General features: G+C 40.5%; 2 protein-coding genes across 2 annotated transcripts; one reads left to right on the plus strand and one right to left on the minus strand.

The window, feature by feature from the left end:
- Positions 1–12,038: 12,038 nt before the first annotated feature.
- On the minus strand, positions 12,039–15,223 carry LOC308383036 (calreticulin-like; the record flags this gene model as incomplete). Its single annotated transcript, XM_080860621.1, has 9 exons — positions 12,039–12,430; positions 12,558–12,650; positions 12,908–13,051; positions 13,246–13,359; positions 13,487–13,696; positions 14,007–14,101; positions 14,200–14,403; positions 14,587–14,688; positions 15,133–15,223. 9 exons carry the CDS (start codon positions 15,221–15,223, stop codon positions 12,155–12,157), a joined length of 1,329 nt encoding a protein of 442 aa, XP_080716747.1. The 3' UTR covers positions 12,039–12,154.
- Positions 15,224–16,170: 947 nt separating this feature from the next.
- Positions 16,171–19,068, plus strand: cUnh19orf44 (chromosome Un C19orf44 homolog; the record flags this gene model as incomplete). Its single annotated transcript, XM_080833101.1, has 8 exons — positions 16,171–16,269; positions 16,421–17,059; positions 17,171–17,486; positions 17,579–17,658; positions 17,839–18,313; positions 18,400–18,477; positions 18,656–18,822; positions 18,979–19,068. 8 exons carry the CDS (start codon positions 16,171–16,173, stop codon positions 19,066–19,068), a joined length of 1,944 nt encoding a protein of 647 aa, XP_080689227.1.
- Between the last annotated feature and the right edge of the window lie 147 nt (positions 19,069–19,215).

The following is a 19,215-nucleotide window of genomic DNA, read 5'->3' on the forward strand; positions in this document are numbered from 1 at the left end:
TTTATAGTCTGTCAAATTAGTTCTAGTTATTGCTGTTCGTTGCCATACAAAGTTAGTCTTCTCTTATAAGCCTAGGTAGTACATCTGATTAGAGCTAGCAACCATGAATTGCAGATTAAGGGGTCCCCTATCTCAGTGTTCATTTTGGCAGCTATTTTTAGATTCCGTCTTAAGACAAAAATGCATATTAGTTTTAGTCACATTTAGTCATAGTTATCCTTCTTAGTTTCAGTCTAGTTTTCGAAAACTCATTACAATTTAGTCTAGTTTTAGGCACATTTAAAATTCCATATTATAGCCACATTAAACTCATTCCCTTCCCTTCTCAGGCCCAGGGACCTCCTGTGTTGTGTCAACTGCATAGTAGTCTAGCTTGCAGTACTTACATTGTGGATGCAATTAGTCTCCAAGATACAGATCTCATGCCTACAGCTGAATTCGAATTTGTTTGTAATAAATAATCGAATGTGATGATGAAGTACGGTACGCAGCGTCTTAACTGAAGCTCAACTCAACTATTACAGCAGCTAGCTTGCCGCTAACGCTAACTGAAAACACATCGGAACACAGTGGCTAGCTAGCTGCTAATAAGTAACATATATAAGTAACACATCAGCAGTAATGAATCAAGTGTACTGATATTAAATGTACTACTAAATGTACTACTAACATGCCATTCTTAAATTAAAGCCAGTGACATGATGGTTAACGATTAACGAGTTAACGATGGATACCGACAATTAGCATACCTAGCTAGGTAGCATTACCATTGGATTTCAATGGCAGTTATGCTAGCTCTGGCTATCCAGTCAAAGGAGCCTTGTTTCTGGACACGTATCACTTGACGAGCGAGGGCAATACAGTCATCTGGAAAGTTTAAAATGATACTAAACGAAGGGAAATCTACTGTATGGAGAATTATCTGCTCAGTAGACAATGCAGATTCTAATTAGGCTGGTGGATATGTCCAATGTAAGAAGTGTGAAGTTTTAATGAAATATGATTGATGCAACTGTCGTTCTCCATAACAACTTGGATTAACCTGGATGGCTGGATGAAGTTTCAGACCGAACGTCAAAGATCTTCAATGGTAAGACTTGTCGGTTGTGCCTCTGTTGGTGTCTCGTAAAACGTGAATTTTATTAAAGCATAGCGTGTGTATTGTGTAGCTATTTCATTCCGAGATTGCAGGGGAGTGAAATGCTCCGCTCTGCTGCTGGTATACAGACAGCCGGAAAGGTTAACAAACGGAATGAAATAGCTACACATTACACACGCTATGCCTTAATAAAACCCACGTTACTCACATACTGGTTAACACTGTTAGAGCGGGTGTATAAACTGTACCTGAAACTGTTGCCACTACATTCGTTTTAATATTTTGGAATCTCTATCTAACCACTTCTGGCATTTAAGAGAGCTTCTCCTATGTCAACTGATCTAATGTCAGTTGGCTAGAGTGCGTGACGTCACAATGGCTCAACCTTCCCCATGTTAGTCAATGAGAGAAAAAGGGGATGAAAAAGAGGGATAAAAAAGGAGTGGCATGGGGTACCGCCACGAAAAGTCATAGCAGCTTGCACCGGATCGGGCCGGACGTTTTGGTGTTTGAATGGCGTCTCTAGCTCAATCGGGCGAGGAGTAGTTAGCTGCAAGAAAAACGTACGGAATAAATAAATAAAGAAAGAAATAAAGAAAACTTGACGATAACAATACTGTGCTTCCCTTCGGGCAAGCACACTAATAATGTATAAACCATGTGTTTTTATCAACAAACCCACCAACGCTACCGCTTCACGTTAAATTGCACATGCATGGCAGAGTAAGTCGACCTTATCATAAACGTTTCATCGTCAAGGTTTACGTGTAGGAACTACATAACCATTGCAACCACGGTTAACTGTAATGTTAGCGAATGAGCTAATATTTACACTCTTTTAAGTCTCCTGTACGTCCAAGCCCAAACCTATTCTTGAGGTTTCAAACATTTTCCAGGCTATTTGGCATCTAACAAAAAAAAAGCGTTGTAACTCTTTATGCTACAATACAACTTATATTTGTTATGATAGCCACATTTAGTATACTCGTTTTTGTCTTATACCATTTTTTTTATCTGACATTGCAGGCTATAGGGTCTTGTTGCAGCAGTGCTGTTAAAGATTGAGCTCTATGTTAGGATGGGGAGGACAGGGAGGGCATCTTGTACATCAGGAGCATGTAAAACAACACAAGCCTGCATACAGTGTGAAAAGCCAGACTATGGTAAAATGATTCACTGTGTCCAATGTGACAGCCACTTCCACTACGGCTGTGTGCAAATTTAAAGAAAGCAGTGAAAGAGGTAAAAAAGCATGAGCTTAAGACAAGGTTCAAATAGTTTTAATTTAATAAAGAAAGTATAGTACATAGTCATTTATTTGTCTGAATATCATTTGTGGATTACATTTATCAGCAAACACAGTTCATTTTATATCATTTGGAAACAACAGACTTGCAGAGATTTGTGAGGGCACCACACACATTCACTATATCATCTAGGAGGTCAACTTGTGACACTGGAATGACCGATTGTAAGATTTTAAAATTCTTCCACCGGCCAATAACTCTTTCTATGTGAATTCTTACAAGTGAAAGTTGTCTTGATGTGTCAACCTCATTAGCTGGTAGTTGTCCTTTTCCTTCGGTGAAATTTGGAATAAGCAGGGTGGCACCATACGCGGCAAGCTCTTCTCTAATTAAAAAGCCCCTATCAGCTAAAATGTCATCTGTAGGCTCCAAAAGATCTAAAAATCCCATTGATTGGTAATCTGCTTGTCTGACACCCGGCCACCCGAACCTGGGGATAGAAAGGATATGGCCCCGGCGGTGTAATGCCAACTAAATACTTTACTGTATTGTGGTGTTTATATGTAGACCATGTCTGGGCCTGGGCAGTCAAGTTACTAGGTCTGTCTATAAAAATCTCTGTGCACTTTTGGGCATGTTCTATAAAACAGCAGTCTGACTTGGCCATTTTATAAGTGGTTTCAACACTTTAGCCATAGAAGGTAACCAGGTTCTCAAAATGCATGATATTGTGCTGTTCGATACTTTAAACCTAAATGCTATGTCAGTGTTAGTGAGACCCAATCTAAGTTTCATAAGCACAATCAGTAGGTGATCTCCCAGGGTACGTATTTCAGTAAACTTTTCTACATTGCCTTTTAGTTTTTTCAATAACCAGTCAAAGATTATAGTAGTTATTCCTGTGAGAAAAAGAAACTGTACACTGTTATTTCTGATTGAGTGGTAAGAATACTTGTTGTTCTGAAGCTCTTCTATTAGCTTCTTGTTTTCATTTTGGATTTCACCAAACTCTTGGTGCAGGCTCACATATTCAACCTGAATCTGTTCATACATGTGCCTCAGATTTTCATAATCTTTCTTTGGGCACATGGCATCCTCTTCCAATGGGGCTCATCTTCAACTGTAAGACATTAATGTGAAGACAGGAATTATAAGTTTTACTGACAACACATGTAAAACACAAATAATGAGTAGCACAAGTACATTTTACATGTTTGATTGAATTGAAAAGTGTGTTCTCACCAGGGCAAAGATCAGTAGTCAATAGGGAAGGTGATTTAACAGATCTCTCAGATAGCAGTTTATTCCTTTGAAAATCTGTAAGATTAGATTGCACATAATAGAGGTAACTACTGACTGCCATTTCTCTCAAAGCTTGCAATACAGAGCAGGCGATGTTACCTTGGATAGCTAGCTTTGATGCCATAAGTTAACATCACCTGCTCTAGGTTGCAGGCACTGTTGGCTGCTAACTTATCAAGAGCAAACACGCCTTACCTCTCCAATTTAGCTTCAGGTCTCTGGCGAAGGGACAATGTCGGGGCTTTCGTAGTTAATTGAGGCTTCTCCTACGAGTAAATTAAGCACAGACTCAACCCACGATCATTGTATGCATTGTATAATTGTATGAAATGAATAAATGAATGTACTATGAACTAGCTAACATTAACGGTTAGCTAACGTTAATGGTTAGATATCGTTAACGTTAAGTTAACCTAAAATTGCAAGGCTAAAGTTAGATATGGATAACATTAGCTATCTAGGGAGCTGTTTTGGCCAACTAAGTTATCTCAGATTTAACTAACACAATTTCAAGTCAGCTAACATAAACAAAATTCACTTATATTAAATTCACCGGATATAAAATGTGACCCACATATGCGTGCATTTTTAATGATGTCTTCAGTCCAGTCCACTCGTTTTATAGCTTGAAGCCAGAATCTACGCCTGTTTGCATTAAACAGTCTTTTCCCCGAAGGAATAACGGTTTCTTCGTCTCGGTTTAACGAAGAAACCGAGACGAAGAAATCCTTAGCTTTATCTCTCCAAAATCCTCTTGCACTGTCACTAACTATGGCTAAAATTTCCGCTTTTTTGCCTCCAGAATGTTTGCGCTTAACGTTTATGACGTAGGTCATAAAAGGGTCTATAGAGATTGCTAATGTGACGTCATGAACGCAACGCATTTTGGGAATCCGCGGCACAAACAAGTCGGCGCGAGCATAGACATGTACACTCACAGTATATGGATGCTGGAACCCAGATAGCAAATCATTTTGGCTTTGTTTTGGTATACATATGGCCTCTTTGGGCTTCTTTTGGCACATGAAAAGCTCCCTCTAAGTCTTTTGGGCGATCTGTGGCTTGATTATGATCTGCCATAATAAATAAAGGGCGCCATGTTATTCTGGCTTATTATACGGCTCTTCAGAATGTTCCAAAAAGTACCGTTGATTTGAATGGACCATCCCTACGTCATACCCATACATTAATTCCTGCTAACAGACCTCTGCGAAAGATAATCACCGCTGTCATTGGCAACGGGTTTTGTACTTCTAATTCACATCTTTCATATCATTCCGCCAGAAGTCCAGTCATTTTAACGCAACAGATAGAGAGTAATTTGAAGTCAGCAAGTAATGGGTTGCTATGCAACACCTGAAACTTCAAAGTTCTATTTGCTTGAAGAACTATTTATTTCTAAACGGGACACATGAAACGGCACCTAAATCATTAAAAAGAGCTATGTTGGAGGAATGTCTTCTATCGTTTTTGGCAAGTACCCGTATAATAAGCGGGATAATGTATTGTCCGTCGGTCATTCTCCAAAAATAATTTCCTTCAGGACGAAACAACACCCTCCGCTGCGCGTCGGGGCTGTTCGCCCCGTCGGGAATCATTTTTGGAGAATGACCTCCGGACAATACATTATCCCTTACTTAGTTATGGCTTATGTCTGGTTAACCAGGCGAAATTGTGATGAGCGGGACCGCATCTCATGACTTACGGGCGCGCTTTGGCATCTCTCTGGCTTGCCAAAAGGCTGCGCAAACGCCGGGAATTTTGAACATTCGATGCACAGCCCCAGCTACACATTACACCCGCTTGGTCGCGAGGGAAATAAGCAACATGCCAGGTGGTGGTGGTGGACATCCTCTGCCCTCCCTGGATGTGTTTGTGGAGGTCCTGGAGCATGTGGAGCATGGTCTTCTGCTGGTCTATAACAATTTGTTGGTTGACCAACACCTCACGCAGAAGAGCTGAAAAACAAAAACAAAACATTTAGTATTAAAAAGCAGTTTTAAATCCTCAAAAAAAGGACACATGTGATGTTTCAGCAGAAAGACATCACACAGTGATTGGGGGGGGAGAGATACGCGTGCATGTGTCAAGGCTGATTTATGGTCAGTTACGCAAGCGTAAGCGCAAGCGCAAGAGGCCGCGCAAGCCCCTTGGGCGACCCTTGCGCGACTTTTTACGTCTTGCGTGCGTCGGCCCCTTTTTCTAGACTTTCGCCATTTTACGCTAGCCTATTGTTCTGGGTGTGAATTGCTTAGCAACACCCCCAACGCAACGCGTAAGCACCTAGCAATTCATGCTCCCTTTAGAAGCATGCAAGGGCCTTCACTCTCCTTCATTTTTGCTGCGTCAATCGTGTGCATGGAGGCGCTAAGTGGCCTAAGCATGGGACAGTGCGTGACAGCCAATCATGAATTAGTCAATGTTCAAAATTCCCGGCGTTTGCGCAGCCTTTTGGCAAGCCAGAGAGATGCCTTGCCAAAAATATTTCCTGGCGAGGGTTAAATGGCAAAATAGCATTTGAGAAATTGCAGTTAAAGGCAGTAGTGATGGGTAAGCATTTAAACTCTTTATCACTGTTCACACAAGCATCCTGTTCTAGGCTCTGATCATTTTTTCCAAAGGCTCCATAGGGATATCAGGCTGAAACAATCATTCAACTGTCAGACAATTATTTTCTTAGTAGAATTTAACAGAACTGAACTCAAAGTATGTTTGCAATGTTTCTGTGGAAAATACAAAACCCACAGAACCCTCACACCTATCTTCCACATGATGAGTTTGTTTGGCAACGCTTACAGTTGGAACTTTGCATAGTGAAGAAGGTTGTAGCATGCATTATTTCTGTTTAAATCCAGTTACATCTGTTAAAATCACTGACACTGAAAACCTTTTTTGTGTATGTCCTCAATTTCAGACGCAGTGAGGCGCAACCCCACCTGCTCGACCGCTACTGATTTAGAGATTGCGGAGGCTGTGAAACGATGGTTTGACTGGGCTGGGGATAGGGAGGGCGGGAGGAAAAAACGCCAGCCGGCTCCCAACCAGGAGCAGCGAGAGTGAATTGTAATAAAAAAAAATATCAATTTAAAATATATTGTTTCATTTTTTTGTGCATAACACACACAGAACACAGTTTAACCATGTAACTTCATATATGAGCCTAGAATACTAGGACATTAAAGGTTTTTCCATAAAACCACATAAATAAATAAATAGGAACACTTTGGGTCAGTTATGGCATCACTCTGGGTCATTTATGGGGTCACTTTGGGTCATTTATGGGGTCACTTTGGGTCAGTTATGGGGTCACTTTGGGTCAGTTATGGCATCACTTTGGGTCATTTATGGCTTCTTTTTGGTAAGGTTTGGGGGGTTTTGGCATCTATTTGGGATACTTCTGGCTAAGGTTTGGTATTCCAAAATTGGTTTTGGCTGGGTTTTGGCCTCCTTTTGTTTTTCTTTTGGCACGCCTAATTTGGCCCAAATTTGGGCCATACATCATTCCAAAGCTTTGCCAAAATGGCATGCCAGTTTTGGCCCAAATTTGGGCCATAATGATTTTGCTATCTGGGAAATTGGGCAACAGGTTGATGTCCCCGGACCAGTCGCTGTGCTCATAGGGATCAACTCCTTTGAGTTTTTCGATATACCTTGTCTTTGCGTCTTTGTTTAATTTTAGTCTGTATGGCCCGACAATGTTTAATTTCTCTCGCTGCATTGGTGTGATTTTGAAGTGCTTGAAGCCGCTAACTGACCGCTTACAGCTACTGTATGTTCAATACGTATTAGACCGTTCGCTACTCGCTGCTTGGACTTCAATTGTTTTCAAGCAGCAAGCAGCGACCTGGCCAAACGTACCCACAATTCTATGCGTTTCATGACGTATATTAGCAATCTCTATAGGTTACTAAGGTGAATTGATAGATTAGCCTACTTTCAGTGCAGTACCTTAAATATAATGAAAGTATTTGGTTTCTGTCTTGTTGGCCTACTATGTGTGCTCTTAAAGATAGTCTTCTTATGAAGAGTATTTCTAAAAAATATATTTTATAGTTACTCAGGTAAACAAGATCCTTTGGTAGGCCTATACTTAAGGAAAACAAACTTCCTGAATTATGTGAAACAGACTACAAGTGTAGCTTCAAGAATACAAACAAGTAGCCTTCTGAATTTCAGGAAAAAAAACAATTAAAGTATAAATCCCCAAAATACTATTTAAATTGAACAATATACTACAAGTGCACTTCTGCAGTAATCCATTATATAATACTATAAAAAGTCTCAATACATTGAATGTATGTTCCTCAAAGGGATTGAACTGTGTAATGGGAAAGGTGGGGATGGCTCTGTTCTGAGACACAGAATGAAGTAAAAGACTAAACTGCTTTTCACATATTTCCAGATTCCATTAAAAGTAGGCCTACATATCACTGGCACAATTAAATCACAAATGTATCATTCTGTGTTAAACTGGCCAATACTTCAATACTTCAACCATCATCTCTCCAGTCATGACCATAATGGGCATCATAGAAATGGGGAAGTCAAAGACAAAAATCAAAGCACATGAGCCACAATAATGAATTGCTCTTAAGACCACTCCTACAAATATCTAAGGGGCTTCATCTCTTAAAGAGACCTTTCAGGTTCACAGTCCTTTCATATAGTTCCATATAATCGTGTAGTGTGTATGACACAGAGGAACACAGGAAACAGGACAACTCATGTCTAAAATGGCAAAGGGCCAGAATGGGTCAGAGAAGGGAACACGAGAGTTCCATAAGATCTTTGTCATTGCTGTTGCAACAGTAACAGTGGTTTTCAGGTCATTTTGTATACTTGCCACGGTGCACACAGCTCATGGACTTCACTTGGTGGACGAAAGATTAAGGAGACAATGGGCCTCATTCTCGACAGCAGTTGGGAAGACTTTCCGAAGGATTTCAGAAGGAACTCCACTTCGGAAACATTTATGAAAACATTTGCATTCTCGTAATTTTTTTCTTCTGTGCTTTCTTCTGAACTTCAGACAACTTTCAGAACTCGAAATAGCAGTCGTAACTCTACCGGAATCTTCTCAAATGGGATTCCACGGGCCATCTTGTGGTTATTTGAGGAATCGCGTTGAGGAATGACATTTGAAAAAACTCCGTATTACAGTATCGCTACAGTAAAAGGGTTAACGGGCGAATTTGTGAGAACCCGTTGGTGATTGCGTTCACGTCAACTCTACAGACATCCTCGGATTAAAATAATTATGATAATAATAAATACGAGAATATTTGTATCATTAACAATTACGTTTCACATTTATAGTCATAATTTTACGAGGTAGTGTTTATTGTTACACTAGGTCTATATGGCTCGTAGCTTGACTGTTCTCTCCCTTGTAGCCTACGTCACTTTGGATAAAGGCCGCGTCTGCTAAGAGACTGATTGTGAATGACATGAACACTGCAAATGTAAGTGAATAAATAAATAAACACTATGCTCCATCTTTAAGAACTAAGGTATGAATTCATTGCAATTTATACTACTACTGGTGGCCAGTCTTCACCCCTATGGTGGCTATTTCGAACAGCAGGACGGACAACAATTTATTCTCCTACTTGGGACCGGTCTTCACACCTATGGTGCTTATTTTTCGATTTAAAAAAAAAAAAAGTGACTACTTAAATGTGTTTTACGGACTTCGGACGTTCAACGTTATACAATATCTCCACCTTATTAATGAACACCTGTTACGAGGTGGATTCGGGAGATTGTGACAGCACACGTTTCTAAAATTGCGTCTCCTAATAAGGAGCTGGCAGGGCGTGTATGTATGCAAATCCACTTTCACGAGAACGCGCATCAATCTAAGAAGCTAATCGGAAGGAACCCAGCTGAGAAGACTTCGGCTGCTTATGAACACATTTTCAAGCGTGCGGGAATGCAACGGAAGCGTTTCTCTTACGTTGTTTTTGCGAAGTCGTGTAAGAAACATTTCTGAAGAATTACAGAAAAAGGTCGAGAATGAGGCCCAATGTGCTCCGAGGGGGCTGGTGTAAGACTGGTTTCTGCTCCAGAACTCGCCACAAGCCTTAATGACATGCAAACATAGATTCAGTGCTCTGAAGAAGGGTAAAACAGTGACTCAGAAGTTTAGAAAAGCGGTTTTCACATATAGAAGAGCTAAGCAGCCACAACGTACTGCCACCCTTCATGTTAATGAGGGGCATCACACAAAATCTAATTTCACTAATCAAATCTCAAAGCTTCCCTGGGTTCTGAGCAGTGGCGGCGCCAGGGGGGGGCTAGGTGGTGCTAGAGCACCCCCTAGATTGGCCATAGCACCCCCATAGCACCCCCAAGAAAATAATGGTTTATTTAGGCCTATTATTGTTATTTAATTTCATTCTGAGTTCTTAATAAAATGTATTGTGTAATAATAATATTTTAATCACAAAAGAAAATAACAGATTGAAATAAACAGATTTTTCACGTAGCACGACACAGACACGTTGCGTGAACGTGATTGTTCAATGAGTAGTAGGCAGTAACAGTAATCCTCGCGATCGGTCAATTCTAAGTCAAGCGTTCACAAAATCACGAAAATAGATCGGTATTTGATCCGCAAATTTCCTCGAGTTGAATAAGATGTTCAAGAGGAAGAAAAATGCAAGAGGTGTTGGATTCTGATTCTGATGTAGAAGAAGAGGAACATCCTGGTCCAAGTCGACCCTTCACCTCTACTGAGGGCGCTGCTAGCCATGCTGCTAGCACCCTGGGTGACTTAAGCATGAGGATTCAGCAAACAGGGGTAATGTCCGCGAGTTGCTATCTGTAATTGGAACATTTGATAAAACCGTTCAGAAAAAGTTAGATAACAACCCGTCAAATGCAAAGTATGTGCACCATGACGTGCAGAATGAGATCATCAATGTAATGGCAGAAATGATTAGGAAACAATTAAGGGATGTTTTAAGCATAGTTTTGTGCGCACTTTTTGATACACTTTTTGATCTCTTATTATTGTGGTTTCTACTGTTTGGTCTCATTCATGTTTTTATTGATTGTGACCTAAAATAATATAGCCTACACTTTTTGAAAGCATTTCTGACTCTTTGCCTTTTTTAATTCTAGTTAATTCTATCTGATATTCTAATCTGCCGTCTTTAGTTAGAAGTGTATTGAACTTGGTATGTTTAGTTTAATTTGTCGTATGGTAGTGGTGATCTGGTAGTCATCTGGCGCAAACTTTAATCCAGACACTGAAGTAAGTGAAGTATTTGGGATTACGTTATCTATAACATGCTGCATCCATTTTGACCGTCGGAGATGAACGCAGCTTTGTGCGCGTCCGTCAGAAGTAGCCTAATGATAATAATAATACGATCGATTTGAATGACGCTTTTTATGTACCCCAAAGACGCGTTAGAGATCAAACGTCTAAACATATGTGATGATATGGTGGGGAGGTGTTGTAGTAGAGAAAAATGAGACTCATATGCTATCACCCTAAATTCATAGCACCCTCAGTAAAACGCCGAGCACCCCCATAGCACCACCAGAAAAAAATCTCTGGCGCCGCCACTGGTTCTGAGGAAGTGTATTTGACATAACATGCAATTGTGCTCGATCATTTATGCAGGAATTGTCGTGGAACTAACGCTGAATCCTCTGCAGTGTGACAGGTAAATAGGTTAAATAGCATTGCATTATTCTATGCATGTTATCAACACCTGATAACACAGCAATTATGTCAACTGACCTCATTAAGGGTGTATGGTATTGTAATATTGACTTTTATTAATTATTAACAAAAGCTTTTCATAGATAATTAATATCCAAAAATATTCCTGAAGTCATCACTTTAAAATTATAGAATAGGCCATTATTTTTATTCTCTCAGTGTGCAATGCAATTTTCACAATGCAATGTTCCAGAATGAAATTTAGAAAACTTCAAAATTAGTGGAAGTCGAATCAAAATGCCCACAATGTTCACATGAGCCTGGACTAAAATAAAACACAAACATAGGCAGCCATGCAAGTACCAATTAGATATGAATTCTTACTTAGATCCGAGTTTTGTTTATTATGTAAATTAGGTTACTATTAGTCCTCATAGCAAATACTGACTGGCACCAATAAGCTAGAGAAGCTTCTGTTCCGAGAGACAGGGAGATCATTACATATTACAGCAGTATTTAGATAAAATAAGTAAACACTAAATCAATCTTAAATAAATAACTTAAAAGTGCAAATCAAAACTTCAATTTAGCCCAATACTTTTTCAACTCAAAGGGTGTAGGAGAAGCACTAAACCTATCCCAAACACAGAACAAATGGCGTTTCAAGTAAAAGGACAGAACAACAGGATCCCAAAACACGAAACCTTTAGTAAGGCAAATATTGCCTGGTCTACCCTCTTATTCCCAAAGGCTGAAAAACAGAAAAGGGTGCTGTGGCTTTTCCCCAGTGGCTAAACAGCCCCGGGAGATAAGACAGAGGGTGAACATTTTTTAGAGTTCATCTTTAGCAGGGACGTCCTCGTCTTCCTCCTCGTCTTCCTCCTCGAGTGGACTGGTCTCACCTGCAGTCTCCTCATCGAGCTCATTCTCCTCTTCCTCCTCCTCCTCTTCACCTACTTCATCAAGGCCTTCCTCATCTTCATCACCGCCATCGTGATCTCCACCAGCATCCTTACCCTCTTCTTTAATGTTATCCGTGTTGCTCTTTTCCTCCCTGTGTTTCCTCTCCTCCTCCAGCTGCTGCTCCCTCATTTTCTTTTCAGGCCCCTATAAACATCGTGAAGCATTAGAAACAAAAATGTCTGAGCCCAATTTCAACTGTATCAAAAAGGTTTTCGCGCCTTGATTTACATTACATATAGTGGCATCCATTTGAACAGTAAAAACAAATTACCTTTGTGACTCCCCAGGTCTCTCTTGCAAAATCATCTGCTGCCTTTACATCATCAGTAATGATGAAATTGTCAAAAATGGTCCCAGATTTAACCTACAAAAGAGAAACCGGAATATCATTCCAAAATACATTGTCCCACATATGATTGCGTGTACAATATATACAGCTTTTTCTAAGCTTTCCTGAGGCTTGTCACATGCTCTACTTCCTCACTGTAATAATGTAATAGTACAGTATATATGTGTGGTCAAGTTCACAGGAAATTCACAATGGTCTACAAAGAACTTAGCTCAACACTTTTAAGTTTCACCATTACAGAGACACTGAGAATGATGATGGTGAAAACGTGCCTGCCACAAATCAAGGCCAATCACTCCAATGTTGTCAAACTTGTAAATGGTGCTATCAGGCGTGTAGTCGGGGTTGTCAGCTTCAGGATGCACCCAGTTGCCTTTGTAGTTGGGATTATCAATCTGCTTTGGCATCCATTCTCCCTGAAACAGACAGGATGATAGAATAACCAATTACTGTTTCGTTTTATTAAGTATACATACAGTATATCAAAGCACTCATTTGAAGATTCAGGATTTACAAAAGTCTTGTCTGAAGTAGAAATTCAATGTCTTCGATTTTTTAGAAATGTTTACACAGACTTTCAGCATGAAGGGATATGGCACGTAATGTGCACCTTGTACTCTGGGTTAGGGATCATGGGTGGCTCCCACTCCCCATCCATTTCTTCATCCCAGTCTTCTGGCTTCTTGGAATCAGGATCAGGAATATTTTCAGACTTGTCCCAGTCCTGATAACAATGTCTCATTGATTACTGCCTGCAGTAATAATTTGCAATATTGCTCCATATTGACAGTCATGCAGTTTCACATTAAAATAATGACAAAATACAGGAATATTTGCGCAACCTTACTGACCTCTGGTTTTGCATCCTCTGGGTCATCTATTGTGACATGATCATCCCAATCCTCAGGTTTCTTGGCATCTGGGTCCTTGATCGTTTTGGGAGGCAGAAAATCCCAGTCGACCTCAAGGCTTCCCCATTCCAGCTTCTCATTGTTAACTTTGACTTCATAAGTCTGGTCAGGTCTCACAATCAGAGTATACAGGTGGGTGTGTTCGTCATCCTAAGGTTCAAGCATTAAGGTAACAATTCAGTTCTGATGAAACAAGATGATAGCATCCCACTTACACTTCATTACATCATACCATAACAGGAATGTATTCCCTTTGTGTGCGACACATAACTTTAAACAAAGGGTTTTTCTAAATGACATGACATTACATGATGTAAACGTCAAAGCCAAGGTACAGTACGTGTTTGCAATACAGCAGCAGCTGGTTGTATTTCCACTCCCCATTTCCACTGGCATCTGCAAATTAATTTCACTGGACTATTTATTAGTAAATGTTGATAGTAAAACCATTGATATTTACTCTTGCTTTGACTTCTTTCTTTATGAGTCGGTTCTGTCCCTTGTAGTTGAAAATGACATGAACTTTTTTGGTGCCGTAGCCACAGATATCAGGGCCTGTGAAAAAAAAAGCCAGGTGAAACATGAATTACAGTCAAGACAAAAAAGCATTGTTAGATATTAGTTGTTCAAAGGAAATTACCTGCCGAACTTACCAAACATAATGTAGTATTTGGAGTCTCCGTGCATATCTGCTTGGTTCAAGTCAGCTGGGAACAGCTTCACGTATCCACCACCACAATCTATTTGTTGTTCGTGTTTAACCGTAAACTGCACTACAAGAGCTTTACCCTCATTGCTGAAAGGTTCAAAACGACTTGAGATGGAATAAAAGTGAGCATCCTGATTAGTTTGAAGGCCTGTGGACACACACAAAAAAGCAGGAAGAATGAAAATTTAAAATGATGGTTTGCATGATGCCAATGTCCTCATATTTCACAGGTAAATTGGTGGAAGTGGTCAAAATAAACATTCGAACACAAAATGTACCAATTTAATTATCATTGTTGATGCAAATTATTACTCTGAATGAATACAGTTACCTTTGTCCTTTTCAGGATCTCCATAAAACTTCCCTGCAGTTAGTTTCCACTGGCCATAGTCAGACTTGTGTTTAGATACCGCCCAACGAGTCTTCCATCCATCTGTGAAGAGATGAGAAGAAAAAAGGAAGTATAGATAGAATCCAGTGCATACTAATACAGTTACATGTTGCACTGTCCCATACTACACTGCCATACATTGTCACCCTCAGTTGTAGAAAACTGAATAATTATTTCAGGACATTCAATTGTGCCAATACATAAACAGTGTATTATATTTTATATTTCCACTTGACTATCTGCTTTGACAATATCGCCAAGTTACTATGGCTAATTCTAAACAGAAATTGAGATGCAAATCATTCATGTATGTAGGCCTACTAATTCATGAATGCGTGTACGTAAGGCTACATGCGTTACCAAATCACTTTACCGGTGCATAATTGTGTTTTTATGATTGTGTCTTTCTTATATTAATAATAACACATTAAGATTGTGCTAGCGCTTCTCCATAAAATGTGTCTACTTCAGTCATGCACCATGTACCTCCATCCAGAAATTGCTCTTTGAAGAAAACAGTAGCATCTGTGGTAGCTAATAATCCAAGTAATGCAAACAATGCCAAAGTAGGTCGCATGCTTGCACTTCTCCGACGTGCAGGTGATTTTGTTTGCACTATGCTGATAGAAAATATAAATAAACACTGAGATGGTGAGGATATTTGGAAGATGTTGCTTAGTCCGGTTCCAGCACAGATGGCTGAAATCGATTGGTCTGATGCTTAACCAATGACACGAGACCACGGGTTGTCAGAAGATATGACAGCGCATCTTTTTTTTTTTTTTTTAAATCATCTCATTCATTGCGATTTTCCTGTCAACAAAACTTAGACTAGTATTTTGTACGAATTAAAGTTTGTACGAATCAAAATAATAATAAAAAGAAATCGTACTGAAATATGAAAGGCAAATACTGAACCTGACATCAAAATCGTTGACTGAATATAATTAGATTCACTAGGCCTACTTGATTGATCTTAATATTCAGTTCCAACAACAGCAGTCCATATTTCATACTAAATATAGGTTACGAGACAGACTACAAGGCCTGTAGCATAAGTAACCATATTGTAAATCGACATTATTTCCACCTATCCACCTTTTATGCGTTGGAATAAAACGGGATGAATGAACCTTATGACATGCCGTCGCCATGTGGCGCATGATGAAGTAGTCATCAAAGTGCGTATTGGCCATGGTTGCGAAGGACGCCACATCTGCGCCACATTAACCACAATCTCTGTTTACTATGTAGAATATGTTGTGATCTCTGGCTATAAAACTACAAAACTCTCCTATAGGTTAAAATCGTGTTACGAGAAACATGTATTAGATGTGTTATCACTTCTTCACAAACCTCAAAGTATGACTTTGAAAGTATGAATGAAACCCGTCGACACAAGTCAAACATGAGCGTCCGACCGACTTTATTTGGAAGCCTGCTAGCATCGGGATGATTCTAACATAGAATGTGAAAATAGGGCTTGTTGTTGTTGATGCATTGAGAAAGGCAGACCGTCTCAAGATGTGGAAGCAGGGAGGTAGCAGAAGCTCGGCGCTCGACAGAGCAATGGCTCAGCTCGCGGCGAAAAAAGTTGCAAGTGCTGGAGATTCAAAAATAAATGTAAGTAGCTGTCGGTGTGTGTGTGTGTGTGTGTGTGTGAATACATGTCTGACTATTGGGCATATATAGCCTGTTGAATTAGAGTTACTTTGGTTGATATGTCAAAACAATAAGAGAATGAAATAACCCAAACGGCATCTTTCACACACAGGAAAATGCGTCATCTCAAACCAACATAAATCTGAAAAGCATGTTGCCTGGTAGGCAAATGGAGTTCCAAGACTTGAGCGACATCTCCTCAGACCTAAATAGTGAAGATCATAAAGATAATGTCGCGCCTCCAAACAAAGCACTTGTGGAGAATGAGCTAATAGAGAGATCTAGAGTCGGTGGTGGCTCTAGGTTCTTAAAAAAGCCTTCGAACGCCGACAGACAATCTTCAGCACCGAGTTCACAACGCCTGTCGATGGAGAAGCCTATACGGACACCTCAGCGACGGTCCCAAAGTGCAGCATTAAGCCGATTTGCTCAGCTTGAGGAGCATTTCAGGCACCGAAAAGAGGGTAGTTATGCACAGACTACAAGTCCTGGCCCGCCAGCTCCTCAGGAGGACCCTCTTTCTGCCAATTCCAGTAGTGACCTCAGTATGAAAGGTGTACGTTATCTCAAGAATAAACTGACTTCATCTGTTCCAGAACAAAGTAAACAAAGCCACGTCCCACATATAGCTGCCAAAGCTCCTCCGTCAAGGGTTCACAGTAAAGGTGTTAGTTTAGACAGTGATGAAGAGGATATGGAAAGGCTTTTGGGGGAGTATCTCAATTCTTCAGCGGAAAGTCCCGGACCCAAGGTACTCCAAGTTTCTAAAATATCTTTGATAATACAAGACCAGCTACTCATTTTTGATACACACATGGTTGCATTTTTGATGTTTTCAGCAATTTTCCTATTATTGTGTTAGTCTTACAGGAAAAGTATCCACAAGAAGACCCCCACAACTGTGCAAGTCTCAGACACTATCAGACGAAGGACCCCACTAGCGCCCTCTAGTGAGCAGGCCAGCCCAGTACACTCTCTGAGAAGTGTGTCGATTGTGTATTCTCCATCTCCATCGCCCCCGAACATTAAGACATCTAGTAGGAGGTCTCCAAAAGTCAGGTTCCTTCGCCCCTCTCAGTCACGGTCATCTGCTTCAGTAAACAATGAGATTAGGTCCCTGGAGGAGCTTTTCACAGATACTAATGACACTTCCAGCCAGATAAGTGCAGCCTCTGATGGTAAGACAGAACTCACTATCATAAACATAGCTGTTGCAGGTGTTCATTGGTTTGCTCCAACAGAGTGCCCCATTTTGCTGTTTTTTTTTCAGCTGTCAAGTTTAACGTCATGACCTTGGATGATTTGATTCCTGCTGAACCCTTAGGACTACCTGCATCCTCAAAGGAGAGGGTTCGTGATTAAATTGCTGTATTAGTGTCTTTCAATGACTTGGTGAACATTTCACAAACATTTGAGGGGGGTTCAGGCTCTGGGCTCTGTAAAGCGCCTAGAGGCGATTGTATTGTTATGGCGCTATATAAATAAAATTGAATTGTGATATCCTTTAGTTTGTGACATCTTTGTATGTAGATACAGATTGGTGTTGCCCAGGATACAGGCACAGGAGACGACACAGTTGAAGATACTAGTGAGCGCACATTGGATGACTTTCTCCCAGAAGACCCACCTGAGGAGGATGCAGTGGAATATGAAAGTGATTTTGAGAGTGATATCAAGTCAGAGGCAACTTACAAGAGCGTAAGCGAGATACCAGAGCACCTGACGGATGACGACAAAGTATCAGAGGCTGCTGAGGATCAGTCTGACGATCACATTCACTACAGTCTCTCACAGAGGGACACAAACTCCCCGGAAGATGGATCAGAAAAGGACAAAAGAAAGTCTTTTGAGTCATATGATGGCAAGAGTAAAGATTCCTTCTCCAGGTCATATTCCTCTTATTCTCGGTCAGACACACTCACTCCCACCAGTGTGCCTCACAGACGTCATGTAAAAGAGGCTGCAGTTCAGACTGAGAAGGGACCAGCCCTCACCTGGCCGTCAGGTAAGTCATGCATCCCCACTTTAGTTTTAATATCATTGCAGACACACCAGTTGGTTAGAAGTGATCTTTTGTGGTTCATGTTTTAGGAATGGATGTGCTGGCCTCCACTTACATGGATCCTACGCCTGTGGCACGCTACACAGTCAGTGCAGAGGTTCTTGAAGGTATGTCTGAAGTTTTAGTTTTGAAAATGTTTGTCCACTTTGGAGGTGACACTTGTCTTCCTTAAATGCAAGATGTAGGCGAACAGTCCTCTTGAGTTTTCTAAGCGGTAGATGGGTAATGGCAGGAGACAGCTGGTAGTATTCCACTAATCAGCGACTGATATGATTGCTTTCTCAGCATTGACCTCCCAGAGGCCGGTTGAGGCAGCCCTCAATGACATGCTGAAGCAGCAACTGGCTATGACCAGGCACTTCATAGAGTCCAGCCGACATCTGTACAGCTCCTTGCTACAGTCCCTGGAGCCTCCAGACTACAAGTACACGACTCTAGAGGACACAAAAGAGGTAAGAAAGACGGACACGTGTCTATCTTGGTTTTAACATGTGTTAAGATGTATGTATTTTTTAACCACAGTATTTCAAAGAAATAATCACTGACCAGAATCTTGCTGCCGAGCTAAATTGAATGCTTGCTAATAATTACCACATTTTCTTCTCTAGTTCATACGCAAACATAGATCTCCCAAACTCTCGATGGAAAAGGCCTTGGAGGAAGTGCAACAGGAGATGAGAGAATATCACTACCTGTAGAAGACACTAGATGCCAAGAAATGAATGCCATTTGTGCCATTGAAATGTTTTATTATAAAATGATGTATTTTACGTTGAGGTGTTGTTTAATTCCTTTGAGCTCTGATGCAAGAACTTCAAACACATGATGCATGATTTTAAAAATAT

This window comes from Sprattus sprattus (genome assembly GCF_963457725.1).
Source record: "Sprattus sprattus genome assembly, chromosome: 2".
Lineage (NCBI taxonomy): Eukaryota > Metazoa > Chordata > Actinopteri > Clupeiformes > Clupeidae > Sprattus > Sprattus sprattus.